The 21,792-nt window shown below is 36.6% G+C and overlaps 1 protein-coding gene across 5 annotated transcripts in view; it reads right to left on the bottom strand.

The window, feature by feature from the left end:
• PUS7L (pseudouridine synthase 7 like) overlaps window positions 1–21,678 on the bottom strand; it is a 41,898-nt gene extending 20,220 nt beyond the window's left edge. For 4 of the 5 annotated variants that reach the window (XR_010411549.1, XM_054507090.2, XM_064591369.1 and 1 more), the window contains exons 1-5: window positions 20,185–21,677; window positions 17,615–18,531; window positions 6,895–7,054; window positions 6,233–6,425; window positions 2,975–3,073 (exon numbers count right to left, since the gene is read on the bottom strand). Coding sequence is in view for 4 of the 5 variants with exons in the window: in XM_054507090.2 (XP_054363065.1) it covers window positions 2,975–3,073; window positions 6,233–6,425; window positions 6,895–7,054; window positions 17,615–18,531; window positions 20,185–20,252 (1,437 nt within the window). In the remaining variant the exon portion in view is untranslated. Of the gene's footprint in view, window positions 1–2,974; window positions 3,074–6,232; window positions 6,426–6,894; window positions 7,055–17,614; window positions 18,532–20,184 lie in introns of all 5 variants that reach the window. The other variant, XM_064591370.1, reaches the window with a different exon arrangement.
• Window positions 21,679–21,792: the final 114 nt, after the last annotated feature.

The raw sequence follows: 21,792 nt of genomic DNA, 5'->3' as shown, positions 1-21,792 counted from the left end.
CAAACTGAGGGTTCTAGAGGGGATGGGGTGGAGGAATGGGTTAGCCTGGTGATGGGTATTAAAGAGGGCACGTGCTGAATGGCGCACTGGGTGTTATACGCAAACAATGAATCATGGAACACTACATCAAAAACTAATGATGTAATGTATGGTGATTAACATAACATAATAAATAAAAAAAAAGATGTCCAAAAAAAAAAAGAAGCAACCAATAATAACCAGTTATATTTTGCTGAATTTAGTGTCAAGGTATTTTTTCTATAAATCCACACATGTATACATTATTAAAATACTCTTTTTTGTTTATATTGTTTGGGGTCTGCTTGTGTTATTAATATGATCTGAACATTTTCCAATAAGACTAACCATTCTTCTACAACATTATTTTTAATGGCTGCTGTACAATCCCAAAAAAAAGACAAACCTTTTTGGGGCGCCTGGGTGGCTCAGTCGTTAAGCGTCTGCCTTCGGCTCAGGTCATGATCCCAGGGTCCTGGGATCGAGTCCCACATCGGGCTCCCTGCTCGGCGGGAAGCCTGCTTCTCCCTCTCCCACTCCCCCTGCTTATGTTCCCTCTCTCGCTGTCTCTCTCTGTCAAATAAATAAAATCTTTAAAAAAAAAAAAAAAAAAGACAAACCTTTTTTTTTTTTAATTGCCAATTGGGGCACCTAGGTGGCTCAGTCAGTTAAGCATCTGCCTTCAGCTCAGGTCATGATCTCAGGGTTATGGGATGGAGCCCCATGTTGGGCTCTCTGCTCAGTGGAGAGTCCGTTTCTCTCTCTGTGCTCTCCCTCTCTTCCTCTCTCTCTCTCAAATAAATAAATAAAATCTTAAAAAAAAAAAAAAGAGTCATGGTTGTTGGAATTTTTATTTGGCACCTGGGTGGCTCAGTCGGTTAAGTGTCTGCCTTCGGCTTAGGTCATAATCTTGGGGTCCTGGGATCAAGCTCCACATCAGGCTCTCTGCTCAGCAGGGAGTCTGCTTCTCTCTCTCCCTCTGCCCCTCTGCCCTGCTCATGCTCTCTCTCTCTTTCAAATAAAAAAAAAGTTGCCAACTTGTAATATTTTCTTTTAAAAACTAAATAGATTAAAAGATATTCCTTTTGGGCGCCTGGGTGGTTCAGTCGTTAAGCGTCTGCCTTCGGCTCAGGTCATGATCCCAGGGTCCTGGGATCGAGTCCCACATCGGGCTCCCTGCTTGGCAGGAAGCCTGCTTCTCCCTCTCCTGCTCCCCCTGCTTGTGTTCCCTCTCTAGCTGTGTCTCTCTCTGTCAAATAAATAAATAAAATTAAAAAAAAAAAGATATTCCTTTTTTTAATGGTATCTATGAGGTCCTGTATTTATTATTATTATTATTATTATTATTATTATTATTATTATACTGTCTCCAGCACTGTGATTTCTAAGTGTATGTTTTAGAGTAGGAAAGGATCTTAAGATAGATCATTCAACCTAAAATCACACTCAATCTTATTTTTATAGTATTCATTCATTCATTCAAACAAATATATGTTCAGAAGCTAATTCATTCAAATAAATATTACTAAGTTTCTGCTATGTGCTAGGCACTGTGCACAGTACTAGGGATAGAGTGTTGAGCAAGAGAGACATGATGTTTGTTTACTGGTAAAGATCAAATAAACAATAACAATAAAATATAATAAAACCTAAGATGGGAAGTCCAAGAGGCTTTGAGGTAACAAGATAAGAAGAATTCAATTTTTCTTGGGAGTGGGATGAGAATTTAAATTGAGATGTAGAGAATGTAAAAGTTGGGGAAGGGATGTTTCAAAGGAAAGAAAATATGGCTTTCTAGCTGTGGGTCCAGCCTCTAAGTTGGCCCCCAATGATCTCTACTGGCTGGTACTCACACCTACTACAGTCCTCCCCGACACTAATCAGGGTGAGTCTGTGCGCCCAGTAAGTAGAATAGAACAGAAGTAAAGATGTCACTTCCCAGATTACATTATAAAAGACACTGAGATTTCTGTTACGGTCTCTCTCTCACTCTTCTGTGCTCCTGGACTCTTCTCTCTTGGGGAAGTCACGCCATGAGTAGCCCTATGGTGAGAAACTAAAGCTTCCTGCCAACAACCATGGAGTGTGCTTGCAAGCAGGTCCTCTGTGCCCATTCAAGTCTCCAAAGACTGCAGTCCTGGCTGATAGTGTGACTGCACGCCGTGTGAGACCCTGATGCACTAACACCCAGCAAGGCTGTTCCCAGATGCCTGACGCTCGGGAGCAGTGAGACAAGAAATGCTTGTTGTTCTAGTCCACTCAGTTTTGGAGTAGTCTATTACACAGCAACAACTGATAATTAATGCTCTAGCAAACTTTAAAAACAATGAGAACCGTGGAATATGAAGTTTAAAAGAGGGGAGAGCTTTTGTTTAAATGCTATGAGAAACAGGAATTTTATATAATTTGATGTCCTATTTCTGGAATTATAGGGTGTTAAGTTTCTTCTAAATCCTCTATTCAGTTCATTAAGAATTTGGTGAGGCTGGCCAATTCTCTGTTAGGTCTCAAACAAGTATTAAACGCAGGGACATCGCATAGTTTGCTTTACTACAATATGATACTAAAAATATAGTATCTGCTCAATAAGTGTTCAATAATGTAGTATATGGGGGCGCCTGGGTGGCTCAGTTGGTTAAGTGACTGCCTTCAGCTCAGATCATGATCCTGGAGTCCCAGGATCGAGTCCTGCATCAGGCTCCCTGCTCAGCGGGGAGTCTGCTTCTCCCTCTGATCCTCTTCCCTCTCACGCTCTCTGTCTCTCATTCTTTCTCTCTCAAATAAATAAATAAAATCTTAAAAAATAAAAAAAATAATGTAATATATGGTATATGTATGTGTGTGTGTGTATATATATATATGCAATTATATGCTCGGTTAAGAAAGCAAAGGGCTGGCTTATGTAGTAAGTACAACTGACAAGACAAATCAGATCATAGTTTTTTTAAATCCATACCATTTCACTCTTCAGCAAAGCCAATCCAATCTGGTCGGTGTGAACTTTCCTTCCCATCCCAAATCTCTGCGGTCCGTAGTAATTTACAAACCCTTTATTCTATGAATACAAGAAAATCAATTAATTAGAAGTATATTGTGAGGCACCTGGGTGGCTCAGTCGGTTAAGCGTCTGCCTTTGGCTCAGGTCATGATCCCAGGGTCCTGGGATCGAGTCCCGCATCTGGCTCCCTGCTCAGCAGGGAGTCTGCTTTTCCCTCTCCCCCTCCCCCTGCTTGTGCTCTCTCTCATGCTTTCTATCTCAAATAAATAAATAAAATCTTTCTTAAAAAAAGTATATTGTTATGGACTGCATGCCTGTGTTCCCACCAAAATTCATATGTTGAAATCTTAACCTCCAATGTGATGGTATTTGGAGGTGAGGACATTGGGAGGTAATTAGGTTATGAGGGTAGAGCTCTCAAGGATGGAATTAGTTTCCTTATAAGAAAAGAGCATGGAGGGGCGCCTGGGTGGCTCAGTCGGTTGAGCAGCTGCCTTTGGCTCAGGTCATGATCCCAGGGTCCTGGGATCGAGTGCTGCGTCAGACTCCCTGCTCAGCAGGGAGCCTGCTTCTCCCTCTCCCTCTGTCTGCCTCTCTGCCTACTTGTGCTCTCTATCTCTCTGGCAAATAAATAAATAAAATCTAAAGAAAAGAAAAGAAAAGATCATGGGGCTATCTCACTCTCTTTCCACCATGTGAGAATACAACAAGAAGATAAGGCTGGCACCCTGATCTCAGGCTTCCAGCCTCCAGCACTCTAAGAAATAAATTTCTGTTATTTAAAAGTCACCGAGCCTATGGTTTTTTGTCATAGGCCCACAGTGACTACAATAAATAAATATAATTACTGTGTCAGAATACGTAATCAAGTCTTTCTCTTTGTATTTATTTTAAGAAAAGAATACTGTAATCCGCAATACACACATAAGGGCCAAATGGTCTGGGAAATTCTATACAGTTAAAGAACAGAAAGGAGAAAACCAAACAATTAAAAGAAAATAAGACCAACGAAAAAGCTTTAAGATTATGTGAGCTTTCCATTCACAGTACTCAAGGGTATGGTGGGATGCAGGACTTGCAGTGCTAAACCAGTGCTGGGATGAACTGTTCACCTAGGACTGGATCTGATCTTTGCCCTGAAGCTCTTTCTGACTTTGAGATGCTTCCGCTGTCTGGAGATGCTGAGAGTAAGAAATAAATTTACTTCAAACCCAGCAAGTCTTGGTTCCTTTATGTATAACAATTCATTTTTTAGTTACCTTAGTTTCTGAGGGCCTGGGCCAAGACAATGACATGGCACCACTTCCCCAGGAATAGAAAATTGTAAATTACTCTGCAACCTTAAAGACATCGGTCAGTGGATAAACATGCTCTCACAAAGAAAACACCAGGTCCAGATGGTTTCTTGAAAGATAAGAGTCTTTCATGCTCACTTTATGAGTATTTCTCATAACAATTATTATTTCAAATTTGGAAAAATAATATCAAATAACATCCTAGAATAACCAGAAGAACTTTAAGTACCCCTTCAAATTACTTAGAGTTGGCTATAACAAAAGGTTTCTAGAAGTCAAAGTTAGAACCCTCTAAAATAAAACTTCAAAGACTTCTTATTTTCAGAATTAAAGGAAAGTTGGCTAAAGTTAGAATCATTCCTAATGGGGATTTTATAATGGGCAGTTGTATATTCATAAATTCCGAATGAAAGATAGGCAATAAATGCTATGAGAGTTCAGAGAAACTCTCTCCCTTTTTAAAAGGATATCATTTTAATAACAGTTTTTTGAGGGGGGAAAAAAGAATTTTAGATAGGTCTAGGAAAAAAGGGAAAAAACCACCATATAAAGAATATACAATCAGGGGCGCCTGGGTAGCTCAGTCGTTAAGCATCTGCCTTTAGCTCAGGTCGCGATCCCAGGGTCCTGGGATCGAGCTCCACATCGGGCTTCCTGCTCAGCGGGGGGCCTGCTTCTCCCTCTCCCACTCCCCCTTCTTGTGTTCCCTCTCTTGCTGTGTCTCTCTCTGTCAAATAAATAAAATCTTAAAAAAAAAAAAAAAGAATATACAATCAAAGAGTGTCTATACACAGACAAATGTGAATTTAGAAAATCTTTAGTTGGAAGTCATTTTCCTGACTATAAGGCGTAATAGTGATTAAAAACCTGTTTTGCTTGTTTATTTTCCTTTGGAGAGGAATAAAATTGTGTAAAAAGGTCTTTGTGGTCAGAATCTTAGATCACTGTTTCTCAGTGTTAGCTGTAGAGTAAAATCACTTAGGGAGTTTTAAAAAAAATACTAATAACAAAAGCTGCATCCCCAAATGTTCTTATTTAATTGGTTCGGGGGTAGGGATTGACTACTGAGATTGCCAAGAAGCATCCCAGGTTGAGGATTACTGGTCTAGATCAGGGGTTGTCAAATTACTAATGGCCCACAAGTCAAATGTGGCCGACGCTTATTTTTGTAAATAAAGTTTTACTGGAACACAGTCATGCTCATTCGTTTATATATGGTCTATGGCTGCCTCCACACAAGGGCAGTAGAGTGGCTTCATCAGAAACCATATGCCTACAAAGCCAAAAATATTTATCATCTGGCTCTTTACAGGAAAAGCTTGCTAACCCACAGTCTGGATGATCAGACTGAAGGCTATGGCACATTTAGATGCCTGGGAAATATCACTTATATATTTATGTTAAACAGTATTTATTGTAAGACAGAATAAAATGTGTATGATTTACCATTTGTATCCATTGAAAAAAATTCACAATTAGATTGAAAAGAAAAAAAAGATTATGCATAATTCTGATAAGTAATGTAACTATTTACCAAAGATTTCCTGAAAAAAGTACTGAACAAAATTTCCAAAATTAATCCCTTTGCCTAAAATACTATTCTATATGGCATGTGCTAAAAAAACAAACATACAAACAACAACAAAAAACACCTCTCTTCTGATGCAGATAGCCCCCCCCCCTCCGGGTAACTCTATATATTTTTTAAATTACATTAAAGGTTTTTTTTAATACAAAAAAAATGTACTAAGAAAATTAAAAATAAAACAAGTTGTCCTAATTATCATTTTTTTAAATAATGACATATGCACATAAAAAGAAAAGGTACAAAAGAAGAAGAAGTTTCCCTTCTTGCCTCAGCGTAAAGAGAAGGCCTATAAAGATTTTCCTGTAACATTATTTTAAAATTAAGTTTTCTTACCTTAACATTTTCTATTGCCTCCAAAATTCTCTCTCTCAGGTTTGAAGAATCATTTATTTGGTTTCTTAAATTTCTGATGGTAATATCAAAGTGATTTCCCTTGAGCTGACCGAGTCTAAGGGAATCATCTACAGATCGAATATTAAACACATTCATTCTTTTCTTTTCGATTTCTTTTTCAATATTTTTCAACCTATAAATGATAAATCATATAGACTCATTAAATCTTACATTTAAAAATTAATATAAGGTTTAAATGACAGCTGCCAGACAACCACTTATATCAGAACACTAAAAAATTTTTTGGAATTCAAAAGGTAATGCTATTTCAACAAATGTGCACTAAAAAACCCCATTACTATAGGATTATATTAACAGAGTTACTTTATGACCTGAAATAATTCAATCATTTAAAATCTGCCACTTCTCAAAGTTTGTCTTAAAACTACCTACATTTTCAGTGTAAATTTAAGACATAACACTATTTAGAAGATAATCAGATTATTAAGGCAGGATGTGCTGCTCAATAAGCTTTTAATCAATTAATTACTATTGATAGGGAGGTTAATATGCTCCTAGTGTTCTAAGTTTTTAATCTCACATTTATTTATTTGATGCAATAAGAAAGTAAAGTTCTATCTTATAAAGTAATGTTTTATTACCTCTCTGGAGTCACTTTTCTAACAACCATTGCTTGATAGGTGATGGCTTTCTTGTCTTTTAGGCCTGCATAACTAAAATCTGAAGGAATCACACCAAGTTTGATAGCTAAAAAACCAAGTGCTTCAAACATTTCCAGATTTTCTTTTCGTAGGGTAAAAGCTGAAACAAACAAACAAAAATCCCAGATTACACACACACATACACACACACACAGCTATGATACATCAACTACATTCTTAGTAGACTAATAGATTAATATAATGAATCAAATTTTTAATATAAGTATTTTTTAACAAGATATAAAATCAGTGTCTTAGATTTCAGCAGTCATTTGAAAAATGCTAATTGGCTCAGGAAAGGCTTATAGAAAAAACATCTAAATCTCTTACTTTGGCATTTATATCTGACCCCAGTCTCCCTTTTCAGTCTCCGCACGAATATCCTGTATGACACAGAGAATGTCTCAGAATCCGTGGATGGACTAGAGCCTTCCACAGCTTTGTAGTTTCTCACATTTGAATCCTCTGTTTAAAATGTGTTCCTTCCATTTTACTTGCCACACTTGTATTTATTTTTCATGATCCAACAGTAGCAGCAGTTCTCCCTTAAGTTCTTCCCAGGTTCCCAAGACTGAATGCTCCTAAAGCAGGGATCATGTTTGTTTTCTCAACTGTTATACCCACAGTCTAACACACACTAACTATTCAAATAATTGTTGAATGAATACATAAACTCCACAAGGTGCTGATTACACAAAATTGCATGTCTCCACAAGTTGTCATTATCAATATCATGACACTTGCCACTATGCATTATAATTTCTCTTTATGTTTGCCCACCCCATAAACTGGGAGTTCCAAGCCAGCAAACCAACAGATAAAACGGCACTTGCTTTGTGGTAGATGTTTAAAATGTCTACTAGATGACAGGGTGGGAGTGAGATTGGGAAGGTAGGGAGAAGGAACAAGCCCAGTAACAACTACCACCAAAGAAGTTCCCCAATATGCTGGCCTATAAACCAGCCAGCACTGATAATAACAAAATACCGCAACCCACAGTTCACAATGTTTACATATAAGATACATCAAACTACTGCCCTTTTCCCTCTAATCATGAAAAGGAAATTCAGGGTTTTTTGCAGAATAATTTATATTTTGTTCAACTGCTATAATTGTCATCCGCAGCTACAAGGGTCTCCCCGAATAGTGAATACTCTAAGAAAAATGAACGTTAAACATAAACGTTGATTCAGGAAGTAGAAGGATGGGAAATGTATATATGTATCTATCTATCCATCTATGAATATATAAAATAGCTAAACAAGTGCTTATAATAACCACATTTTAGAATATCATACAGTTGTTTAAAAGATTGGGGAAGATCGGGCGCCTGGGTGGCTCAGTTGGTTAAGCGACTGCCTTCGGCTCAGGTCATGATCCTGGAGTCCCAGGATCGAGTCCCACATCGGGCTCCCTGCTCAGCGGGGGTCTGCTTCTCCCTCTGACCCTCTTCCCTCTCGTGCTCTCTGCCTCTCATTCTCTCTCTCTCAAATAAATAAAATAAAATCTTTAAAAAAAAAAAAAAAGATTGGGGAAGATCTATATATTTATATCTTCATATGAATAACCTCTAGAAACATGATAACAGCAGGTTTCAAAAATATACACAGTGCATATAATTTATGTGAAAAGTGTTAAAATCTATAATGCAATGTTGTATATTTTCAATGTTTGAATTTTTACAAGAAAAATATTTTTTACTATGTTTAAGAATTTTAAAGTATAAACAAACAGCTATAATTTCTGAAGAACATTCAAGCACTATCCATTACTTTCTAGATTTATTTTTACCACTAAGGCTGTTATTTTTGTACTATCCATACAGCTCCCCAGATTTCTCGAAATTTTCTATTGCAGCAGTGATAAGTTAAATGTATTATGACCTCTGTTATTCTTAAAGAACTGATAAAAGAGGTACAAGAAAGGAGAGAATCATACAAGCTAATTCTGTGTGCTAAATCACAATTTGTTCTTTACACTTTCAGGGTATCTTAACCAAATAGATTCTAATATAAAACTCTGATTCCAGGACAGCTGTTTACATCACTTGTTTCAAATAAAATGAAATTAAAAGCCCATATTTAAAATGTAGAGAAATTACAACCTCAAAATATCAGCTTTTGTCATGATAGGATTTAATTACAAAGTTTAAATAAAATGATTTCAGAAGATGTGCTGGGCTAAGGATATAATGGTCAATAAAACAAAAATGATCCCTGCCTTGGAAGCATTCAGTCTTAGGAGGCTGAAAAGAATCTGAGGAAATGTTGCTGTTCTGGGTGTTTAAAGAATGAAAAGAAGTATGGCAAACAGCCAAAGCAATAAGATCAAAATATCAAATATTTCAATATTTGTAGGATTTGTGGGACTCTATTATTTTATGGGGCCTATAATGTTCTCCCTTTTCCAACTATATACCTGTGTGAAGCTGAGTTTTGTTCCTTTGATTCGATCAAAACAAGAAATTCCAAAAGATTGAATGCAAGGACAGATATGAGAATCAAGCTGACTTTTATTAAGTCAGATATTAGAAAGATTTGCAGAACTATAAAACAATGCCTCTTGTTACTAATTTTTAGTTGAAAAATATGGTTATTTTTCATTAAAAATTGTTTTCATGTTAATAGTAATAGGTTACCTTAAACAAATTCGTATTTTTGGATTTTCTGGGGTTTTTGTAATTGAAGTATAGCTGACACACAATATTACCTTAGTTTCACATATACAACATGGTGGTTCAACAATTTCTCTGTTTTAATAGGTTAGATATCAATAGGTAATAACCACACAAATAAAAGTTGTTTGGGGTCTATAATAACTTATAAGAGCTATACTCTTCAGGTGTCCTAGAACCAAAACTTTTGAGAGTCAATTAAGAATAACGTGAAAAAATATAGGTAGTCCCTCAAATATATCAAATCTGTGGAACTAGACAGAAGTCACTAAGATATCTTAAAAGTAAAAGAAATGCAAAATTTGGTCAACTGTTGCAGTGGGCTGGCTAGGTGTTACAAACTTTTCAAAGTAGACCAGGAAACTGTTCTACATAGAAGGCGGCCAAGAAACCAATCCATAAAAGTTGTAAAGTTCATGTGTTTGATAAGTGGAATTTGATATGTCAAATCTGTCGCTGACAATCTGGGCATGTCACTCACTAGTTGTTAAGCAAGCTCAGCATGTAGGAAGGAACCTCCAGATTGTCTGAAATTATATCATTTGTTGCTGGTCAGCCTTAGTGCATAAGCATTTTTTTTTCATTTGTGATGATTTAGAACTTAAATACGAGTATTTAGGAGAATCAAATCCATGATTTCAGTATTTGTGTTAATGAATCTCTATCTTATATACTTGGAATGTTTAAGAGAATGAGATGTACCTAATTCTAATTATAAATGTCTAACTGATTTATATTTGTCTTTTTACATTGAAATCTCACTAAGTTAGTAAATAATATGGGAACACGCAGGAAAACTTAAAGGCCACCAAATTTATACTTTTAATTTATAAGATTTATAACATTTTCTTGATTACTTGGAAAAAGTGAAGTGCTTAAAAAGAAAATCAACTATGCTAAATTTTAAAATTCAATTTCCACTTCTAGCCATGTTAGAATAATTGGTACTAGATATGATCTTCCATGATAAATAGATAGAAAGCTAGACAAAACATAGGAAATACCTGTTTTCAGACACTAGAGAAACAGGCAGCACAGAACTGTGATTCAAAAAGAAAAGGAAAACAAAAGAAGTGAGCCTAAAATACTGTGGTTTTTTTGCCTAGAGATAGATACTTTCTAGAGGAATCCAGGTAGAACAAAGCGGTTATGCTGAATTAAAAGGGTTAGAGGTTAGAGTTCAGGAAGGCTGAGTAAGCTGGAACTCACAAGGCAGAGTTCTAGATAAGAGGAAGCTGTGTATGCACAGAGAGTTCCAGAAATCTACATAGGTGATCTCTTGAGGTATTTGCTTATTAGTGATCTGCACATGCCTAGGATTAATTACTATATACTACTTATATAATATTGCGTAACAAGTCACCCCAGACCTTAGTGGCTTACAATGTTCACTTATCTCTCATAGTACCTGTGGGTCAGGAATTCAAGAGCACTGTGGTTTGGTGGTTTGAGCTCAGGCTCTCCCTTGAGGTTGCAGTTAGATGTGGCTGGGGCTATAGTTATTAAAAAGCCTGACAGGAGCTGGAGGATCTATTTCCAAGGGGACTCCCTCCCATGGCTGACAAATCGGTGCTGGTTACTGGCTAGAGGCCTCAATTCTCCAGTGTGATGCCTGGATACCCTCACAGCGAGCAATCCAAGAAACAGGCAAAAAGTAGAACACTTTTTATGATCTAGCCTTAGAACTCATACACCATCACTTCTGCCATATTCCACTGGCCACAAAAGGCATTTGTGTGAACACCAGGAGAAGAGCACCGAGAATCTTCTTGGGGTTGAGAACAAGTACCCATCTTCTGGCTCTAAGACTATTAGTCCCACTACATACACCCCAAATTCAAAATACACTCATTCCTTCCTGAGGCCCCCAAAACTCACACCATAAAAACAGCTCAAATTCTAACATTTTTCATCTAAATCAGGTCTAGATATAGACAAGGCTGCTTGAGTACATATCAAATTAGAATCCTCAAATACAATTTCTCTTAATATGAAGGCTAAGAAGGACTACAACACGAAGAGACAACTCTGCTTTTCACACACCTTACAATGTTCAAACACACATAGGACAAGTGCTATACACTCTTTATTTAAACTGGGAGAAAACTGGAGGAGAGATCTAATTAAATATCAAGGACATGCAGGAGAAACCACAGAAGGATCATACTATAATAGTAGAACTATATGACACTTCTAGAGTAAAGCCTACTCTGGCCCTCCCTTAATAAAATTCAAAATGAAGCCTCAAATAGATCTACAAATTACTTCCTTCCTGTTAAAACGAAGTTCAACACTCTTTAAATGAAGACAATATAATCCAAACTCTCAACAAGGTAACATTCACAAAGTTTGACCCCCCCAAAATATTACTAAACATGCAAAGAAGCAGGAAAATATGACCAATAACCCAAATAAAAGTCATTCACTAGAAACACATCCAGGAATGAGTGATAGAATTAGCAGACAAACATTTCTTAAATATCTATTAAAAACAGGCTCAAAGATTATAGGAAAAAATGAATATAAGTTGAAGACCTAAGAAAGAACCTAATGAAACTTCTAGAGCTAGAAAATGGAATTCTTAAAATAAAAATTTCATTGGATGCTTAAATCTTTCATATAATTTCTCCTGCAAAAAAGTATTCTAGGAAAATGGTTATGGTGCTGTCTCAAAAAATTAAATATATGTTACCATATGACCCAGAAATTTCACTTCTGGGTATATACTCACAGAACTGAAAACAGGGAGTTGAACAGGTATTTTTACAGCCACGTTCATGGCAGCATTATTCACAACAGCCAAAAGTTAGAAACAACCCATGTCCATTGGTAGATGAGTGAATAAAAAAAAGAGGTATACATACATACAATATTATTCAGCCTTTAAAGGAAGGAAATTCTAAGACATGTATAACACAGATGAAAAAGATTTTCAGTTAAGTGATAGGTGCCAATCACAAATTGGCAAATATTTTATGATTCCACTTACATGAGATAACTAGAGTAGTCAAATTTATAGAGACAGAAAGCAGGATGGTGGCTGCCATGGCTGGGGGGAGAGGGGAAAGGCGAGAGTTATTATTTAATGGGTATACAGTTTCAGTTTGGGAAGATAAAAAAGTTCTGGAGATGGATGATGGTAATGGATGTACAACAATGGGAACATACTTAATGCCACTGAGCTGTACATTTAAGAGTGGTTAAAATGGTAAATTCTGTTATGTATATTTTATAACAATAAAAAGAAAAAGTTTTTTTAAGTGTTCTTTTTATTTTTTTATTTTCTATGTGACCACTTAAGGGTTTTTATTTGCATTTAACATTTAAAACACTGAAACAGTACAAACTGAGAGGTAAAATAGTTTTGTTTACACTAGGATATTCATTTTTATTTTTTTACTACCAAGATAATGTATAACAAATTTAATTTAAAAAATTTTCATTGTCTGCATGTCTGTTCTCATCATCATTATTACATGTTTTGTTTCATATCTCTTGCTGTATTAAAATAATCTTGACACCTTGGGGCAATGGCTACTTTTTAGATAGGCCTATTTATTAAGAATTTTTTTTTATATGAGTTATTTTTGTTCTTACAAAAGGTTGGCCTGTGCAAAATCTGGGCTAGGCATACTTTACCTTGGACTTTTTCTTTGTTCTCGGACTTGTAGATATCCCAATATCTCCATACGATTCTCTGGTGAACCATCAATTCCTCCCCTTAATAAATCCCTCCGATTATTCATAGTTTTTGTAAAACTAATTTAAACTAATACATAAAAAGTTTCCACAATTTTTAGTTCAGTAATTCAAATTAATATTGTTAGAATTTCAAGTAGTATAAAACCTGTAACTGCTTAAATAACTTACCGGCAATTCTCCCTTCCACATTTAAAGCTACTTTTGTTTTTCCTTCACAATAGATTTATCTGTTACCATTAACTGCGTGCCTCATGTGTCAAGAGCTGTACTAGCAGCTCTTTCATATAAGGCAAGTCACATACCAGACAGAAATTTTCAGGAGAGAAGACACCAACATTTGAATAACTATTATATATTAAAATTTTCATTAATTATTTCATTCAATCATTAGAATATCATTGTGAATTAGGCTTTACTATTACCCCATTTTTTAAAGTACAACCAAAAGTTACAAATTGCTAAGTAATTTGCCCGTGGTATTATTTTTTTCCAGCTTTACATTTGTGGAAACTAAGTCTTTTATTTTTTTAAAGATTTTATTTATTTATTTGACAGAGAGACAAAGAGCACATGTAGGCAGAGCGGCAGGCAGAGGGGGACGGAGAAGCAGGCTCCCTGCTGAGCAGGGATCCCAGGATCCCAGGATCCCAGGATCACAACCTGAGCCCAAGGCAGCCATTCAACCGATTGAGCCACCAAGGCGCCCCAGAAACTAAGCCTTAAAGAGATTTAAAAGTTCATAAATCTTTATATGAACTGAAGTCATAATATAAAATGAAACCCACATAGATTCAAGGTCTAATCTCTTCATTTATACCACAGAGTCCCTACAAAGTACAATCCTGTTTCTATGCCACATGCAATCTGTGCAAATTTGGGCTGCTGCTTTCATCCTAAAAGCTTTCCTATATAAGGCCAATATTTCTGATGAACATAGGTGCCAAAATCCTCAACAATATCCTAGCAAACCAAATCCAAAAACATTCATTAAAAAAAAAACATTCACCACAATCAAGTGGGATTTATTCGTGAGTTGCAAGCATGGTTCAATATTCACAAACCAATCAAAGTAATACATCACATCAATAAGAAAATGGATATGAACCATATGATCATTTCAAGAGACACAGAAAAAGCATTTGACAAAGTACAACATCCATTCATGATAAAAATCCTCAACAAAGTAGGTTTAGAGGGAACATACTTCAACATAAAAAAGGCCATATATGAAAAACCCACAGCTAACATCATTCTTAATGGGAAAGAACTGACAGCCTTTCCCCTAAGGTCAGGAATGAGACAAGGATGTCCACTCTTACCACTTTTACTCAACATAGTACTGGAAGTCCTAGCGACAGCAATCAAACAACAAAAAGAAAAAAAAGGCATCCAAACTGGTAAGGAAGAAGTAAAACTTTCATTCTTTGCAGATGACATGATAATATATATAGAAAACCTGAAAGACTCCACCAAAAACTTGCTAGAACTCATAACAGATTCATTAAAGTCACAGGATACAAAATCAACGCACAGAAATCTGTGGCATCCCTATGCACCAATAATGAAGCAGTAGAAAGAGAAATTAAGAAAACAATCCCATTTACAATTGCACTAAAAATAATAAGATACCTATGAATAAACCTAACCAAAGAGGTGAAAGACCTGTATTCTGAAAACTATAAAACACTGATGAAAGAAATTGAAGATGACATGAAATGGAAAGACTATCTGTGCTCATGGATTATAAGAACAAACATTGTTAAAATGTCTATTCTACCCAAAGCAATCTGCACATCTAATGAAATCCCTATCAAAATATCAACAGCATTTTTCACAGAACTAATCCTAAAATTTTTATGGAACCACAAAAGACCCTGAATAGCCAAAGCAATCTTAAAAAAAAAAAAACAAAACAAAAAACTGGAGGCATCACAATTCCAGACTTCAAGTTATATTACAAAGCTGTAGGAATCAAAACAGTATGGAACTGACACAAAAATAGACAAATACGTCAATGGAATGGAATAGAAAACCCAGAAATGAACCCACAATTATATGGTCAATTAATCTTCAAAAAAGCAGGAAAGAATTTCCAATGGGGAAAAGACAGTCTCTTCATAAAGTAGTGTTGGGAAAACTGGAGAGCTACATGCAAAAGAATGAAACTGGACCACTTTCTTACATCATATACAAAAATAAATTCAAAATGGATGAAAAACCTAAATGTGAGACCTGAAACCATAAAAATCCTAGGAAAGAGCATAGGCGATAATTTCTCTGACATCAACTGTAGCAACTTTTTTTCTATAGAGGTCCCCTGAGGTAAGGGAAACAAAAGCAAAAATAAACTACTGGCACCACATTAGAATAAAAATCTTCTGCACAGCAAAGAAAACAATCAACAAAACTAAAAGGCAACCCATTGAATGGGAGAAGATAGTTGCAAATGATGTATCTGATAAAGGTTTAGTATCCAAAATATATAAAGAACTGATACAACTCAACACCTAGAAAACAAATAATAAAACAAATAAATTTATCAATGTGCAGAAGACACACAAACAGACATTTCTCCAAAGAAGACAAACAGATGTGTGCCTGGGTTGCTCAGTCAGTTAAGCAACCAACTCTTGATCTCAGCTCCTGGTCTTGGTCTCAGGGTCATGAGTTCAAGCTCTGTGGAGTCTATCAAACAAAAAGAAAAGAAAAGAAGACGACGACGACTATGATAACAACAACAGCCAGCTGGCCAACAGACACATGAAAAGATGAAAAATGTTCACTATCACTTATCATCAGGGAAATGCAAATCAAAACTACAATGAGATATCACCTCATACCTGTCAGATTAGCTAAAGTCAACAACACAAGAAACAACAGGTGTTGGCAAGGATGTGGAGAAAAAGCAACCCTCTTGCACTGTTGGAGTAGCCACTATGGAAAACAGTATGGAGTTTCCTCAAAGAGTTAAGAATAAAACTACCCTATGATCCAGCAATCTCACTACTGGGTATTTACCCAAAGAATAGAAAAATAATTCAAAGGGATACATGCACCCCCACATTTATATATAGCTGCATTATTTACAATAGCCAAGATATGGAAGCAACACAAGTGTCCATTGATGGACTGATGAATGGATAAAGAAGAGGTTGCATAGACATACAATGGAATATTACTCAGCCACAAAAAAGAATGAAATCTTGCCATTTGCAGTGACATGGATGGTGTTAGAGTAATGCTAAGTGAAATAAGCCAGAGAAAGTCACATACCATATGATTTCACTCATATGTGTAATTTAAGAAATAAATGAGCAAAGGCGGTGGGGAAGAGAGAGACAAACGAAGAAACACTCTTAACTATAGAGAACAAACTGCTGGTTACCAGAGGGGAGGTTGGATGGGGATTAAGGAGAGCACTTGTCATGATGAGTACTGGGTGATTAAAATAAAAACTTAAAAATAAATAAAACAATGTGTTTAACCAGGAAAAAAAAAAAACTTTGCTGTATCTATAAAACAAGACCATGGGAAATACTTCCCGTCCTTCATGTAGGATGTAGGCCAATTAAACCTGGTCAGCCAAACTTGTAGAATAAGATTTCATAAGTTCCATCCAGGCCTAGGAATTGAATATAACTGCTAAAACAGTGATTTTCAAAATGTGGTCCCCAGACCAAGTAGAAAAAGCACCACCTGGGAATTTCTGAAAGCCCTGCCCCAAACCTTCTAAATCAGAAACTCTGACAATAGGGCTCAGAAATCTGTTTAATAAGCCCTTTTGGCGACTTTTAATGCATGTTAAAGTTTGAGAACCTCCTCTCTAAAAGAGTAACTGAACAAAGAGGGAGCTCCTTGTAAGGAGGCTCTTTACCTCGGGTACTGAAGTTCAATTGTTTAGAAAACAAGGTGTTCTCTTCACTTTCCCAAGCAAAGCAGACATATTATACTTGTCTGAGTACTTAATTTTAATTAAAATAACTTCAAAAATATGAAATCAAGATTTATCTCCAATAAAACTTATTAAACACAAAATAACTCCTTCAACTTTATACATTTGTGACTATGTTAACTATAAGCACTGTGTTACCATACTTTGATTAATAAGGCTAATTCGTAAAATTAGTGTAATTTGAAAGGCCTTAGCTTCCACTAAAAACTAGACCCAAATATTTTTTCCGACATCCCTCTGGTTAAGTCTACTTAATTCATTTGAAATTATTCATCTTTCACACAATTTTAACTAACTTTATCAACGAAAATGGTAATGATTTATTACATTACCTGTGTATATAACTTTTTGACCCCGGCATTCAAAAAGAGACCTTTTCCTGTGTTTGTGTGTTTTTTCCCGAAATCTTACTGTTATCGCTACATTTGGATTACCAGCATTGTAACTGAGTTCAGGGAAAGATTTGGTTTCCACAAGGTTTCCAAACTTTTTGTTGACAAAATGGTGGACAGCTTTTCTGTGGTCTTTGTTTGTGTCAGGTTTAAAGGTAAATTTTGAATTTTCTTTCTTTGCATCCAAATATTTAAAAAAGTCAAATGCTTCTTCTTCAGATACCAAGTGACAGAGTTCCTTAAACTCAAGATTTGGTTTTACAACAATCTCACTGTTTTTACCAACGGTTATTAAAAAGGGGAATTTCTGCCTAACAGCACTATGCAAAATAGCCCTCTGGTTTTTGTCAAGGATTCTGCCTAATGAGAATTCAGGAGATGATCCAATTAGCTCAGTTTTAGAATTCCACTTCTCTTTTATATCACAGGCAAAGTGATTCAGTAATTCGTTAGTTTTTTCATCTAACAAGTTGCTTAAAACATCAACTTTTTCTTCACCTTTGGAAGTTCCATCATTGATAGTATCTTCCTTTTCTGAAGCAGACTGATGATTTTGGTCATCATCAGAGCACCCAGTGACAATATTGACTTCTTGGTTGCTTCCCTCTTTAAAGGATAAATTCTGAAAATCAAGTTTTGTTTTTTTGGCAAAATTATTTGGCTCAGGTAGTACTTTACTAATCCATTCATTAGTGGCCTTATTAACTAACTGTCCCTGTTCATCGATCTCTATAACAACAAAGTCACTTGGTGAGCTTTTTATAGTGCCATGAAATCCAACATGATCAGTAATGAAACACAAAGAACTAAACCTGACTCTAAAATCTGTATCCTCTTCCATTCTTAAATAACAATGCCTACAAAAGAAAGAGAGAGGCAGTTACCAGAAAGAATAGTTATGGATAACAAAAAAGAAATGTATTTGCAGGACTTATTTTTCTTTCTCCCTTTCAATCCTGAGTTCCCTTAAGAAACGTTAGCAATTTATTTCTATATATCATGTGTATTTTGACCCTTCTATACCAAGATGAATTAACAGGCAATCTTTTCTGGTGTAACTGATGATTTGCAACTTCACTCTTCATCCACTCCAAGCTTCCATCCATTATCCAGGATTAAAATGGATCAGTTTCAAGTTTACTTTAAAAATACCACTTGTAGGCCCACAAAGAAAAGACCAGAACATAGGACTTAATGATTTGTCTAAATCCCATTCCTGAAAATTTCCAGCTAATTCCGGAGAATTTGTGGCTAGATTTTTATATATTAGGGGTTGGAGATGAGAGACGGGACCAGAAGACAGGAAGAAATAGTCCAAATTGATAGATAAATGAAGTTCTAAAAACCAACCTGCAATTTATTAATTAATTAGTTTAATTAATTAATTTAACTTAAATTAATCCTGAACCTTAAACATTCTTGACAACCCAGTTATAAACTTTTACAGATACAAACTTTTGATGTTGACCCACAGGAAAATTCCAACCATGCTACTGGCATCAGAGAGAAAAAAACTTTTCAGATCTTCTTGAAGCAGTAGATAAGAGAATAATCCTCTGAAGAAGCCTTTATTCATTCTTCACACAGCCTATGGCTACCATACCAAACAGAGCTACATGAAAGACAAAATGCCCAGGGACCACATACTACTCACATATAACCACACTCTCTAGGTAATTCATCATCATCTGAACCTTCATCCCATTTCTACAATGTATTCTACTAATCTGAACCAATCTAGTAAACTTCCCCCGGATCATGCCACGTAGAAATCACAGCAAAGTCTCTATAACCTAATTTCCTAGACTACATAAGGATATGTTTATTTCCTCCATTCCTTAATTTCCTGCACAGTCTCCTCAGTTTCTTGTCATAACTGAAACCTGGTTATTTCCCTTCGCTGCTGCTTCTCTAGTCCTCTCAAGTGAAGGCTATTTTTCCTTTCACACCCACCTAACTTAGGACCTGGAGGATGTAAATATGTTTATTTGCCACTGCTCCAAACCATTTCTCTCTCCCCTACCTGCCCCAAATCCCAACTCCTTTGAGGTTCATGCAATCAGGCTTTACCATCTGCTGGCATCCTCTCTTTGGTCCCCAGAAGACTCCTCTTCATTCACTGATGATTTTAACACCTCCCTCAATGTCTTCCTACTCAACATGACTTCCATGTCCATCTATATGCATCATCTACTTGTTCCTCGATTCCTTGATCTCAACCTCAACCCACTTCCACGCCATCTTGGTCATAACCTTGACTTTCTCATCACCAAAAATTACATCAACTTTAAGCATCTGACTCTCTGATTACTCTTGCTGTCCTTCCATCATTTAGTACTCCCATCTTAGAAATTCTTATACATTGGGAAGGCCTCTAATCTCTTCTACTTAACTAGTCCACTATTGTCCATTCTCCACATGGCCAGAATGATGATTTGAAAGGTAAATTAAATATCACAATCCTCTTTAAAACTTCTAATCACATTGATAATGAAATCCAAATTACTTACCCTGGCTTCCAAAGACTTCTAGGATTCTGGACTCTATTCTCTAAAATTATCTTGTACCCTTTCCCCATTACCCACTACACTCCAACTACACTGGCCTTCTTCAATTCCTTTGTGTTAACCCTTCCTGATTAAATTAGTCATTCCTCAATCACATTCTCATAGAGGTCGTCCCTGACTAATAATGTAAAGGAACCAGCAAGACACTCTCTTCCCCCAAACCCTACTCAACTTTCTGCACAGTATTTCTATCTAATAATTTTATTATTTACGGTATATCTCTCCCAACTAGAATCTTAGCTCTATGGGAGCAAGTGCCTTGTCCGCCCAATTCACTGATTATCTCACATTTAAAACAGTGTCAAGGACAGAGTAAGCATGCAATCAATACTGACTGAATAAATGAATAAATGAAACAACTACTACAAAATAAGAGCTGTAAGAGTAAAAAGGAAGAAAAAAGGGATCACTTTTACCTATGATATGATAATCAGAGAAAGCGTAATACAAGAAGTGGCCATTTAAGTCCTCAAAACGATTCAAGACATAGAATAAGGTAGAGACATATCGTAAGTACATACAAACAAAATATACAATGTGTTAGGGGAAATTGAACAGCCCAGATACAAGAGCAGTAGGAGAAAAAGTTTTGTAGTACAGTTCTGGAAAATACAGCTCGGATTAGAGCCAAACTGCCAGACAGTGAATGCCCCTACCAAGAACTTAGAATCCGTTGAGTGGTCAACATATAGCTTGCAGCACTGGAGGTGTTTGAGTAGAAAAATGACACAATCCAAAAAGATGTTTTAGTAAGATGAATGATGGCACCGAGTAGATGAATGTGATGAAGAATTCCACAAGTTGGAAAGCAATGTGATCAAGAGCAGTTTTAGGATTGTCCTTGTAAAGAATAATGATGTACTCTTTCCCCAGTAGAAGGAAGAAAATATGAAGACATTCTACTACTGGGTTAGCTAGAACACCTTGGGAAGAACGTAATGTTCAGGGCATTACAACGAGCATCTTAGTAAAAGAGCGGAACTGAGCTGGACGGAGCCAAGGAGCCCACGTGGAGTTAAACACAAATAGGCAGTATTCCTACACAGCAGATTTCTTGACAAGGGTACGGGGCGGAGAGGAGTGGGTAGTTTGGCTGACCCAAGGTTGGGGAATTGGTGGTTGAGGGCAGATCTGGGGAGATGTTAGAAACGCAGCAGGTAGCGTTTTTCCCTCATGCTCTTCCTTCAAACGCCAACGCTCGGCTGCAGTCACTCCTATTTGCTTTCTGTTACCAATTCTCAGAACTAAAGTCTCTGGCGGGGTTGCCTTCTGGTGCATCAGAAGTACCCCTAGCACGGCCAGTGGCTCCACCTGCTTCTTCTCCCTCCACTACCCCCGCCTGTCCCAACGCCGATACTAGCCCATGTCCCCTTCCTCTTGCGGGCAAAAAGCCGGGGTCCCAAAGCTAATCTCATCACTGCCCCCCACAGAAGCCCCGCATCTTGCAAGAAGTCCGACCCGGTCTACCTCATGTCCAGGTTAAGGAATTCCTGGGCACAATGCTGTGCGCATGTCCGGAAGTCCTAAAATACTTAGCCTCCGACAGCGGCG

The sequence above is a fragment of the Mirounga angustirostris genome, unplaced genomic scaffold (genome assembly GCF_029215605.1).
Source record: "Mirounga angustirostris isolate CCGP_5_RB_7025 unplaced genomic scaffold, mMirAng1.0.hap1 SCAF_5, whole genome shotgun sequence".
NCBI lineage: Eukaryota > Metazoa > Chordata > Mammalia > Carnivora > Phocidae > Mirounga > Mirounga angustirostris.
The sequence above is the reverse complement of the archived record's forward strand: the minus strand, read 5'-3'. Positions and strand labels throughout refer to the sequence as shown.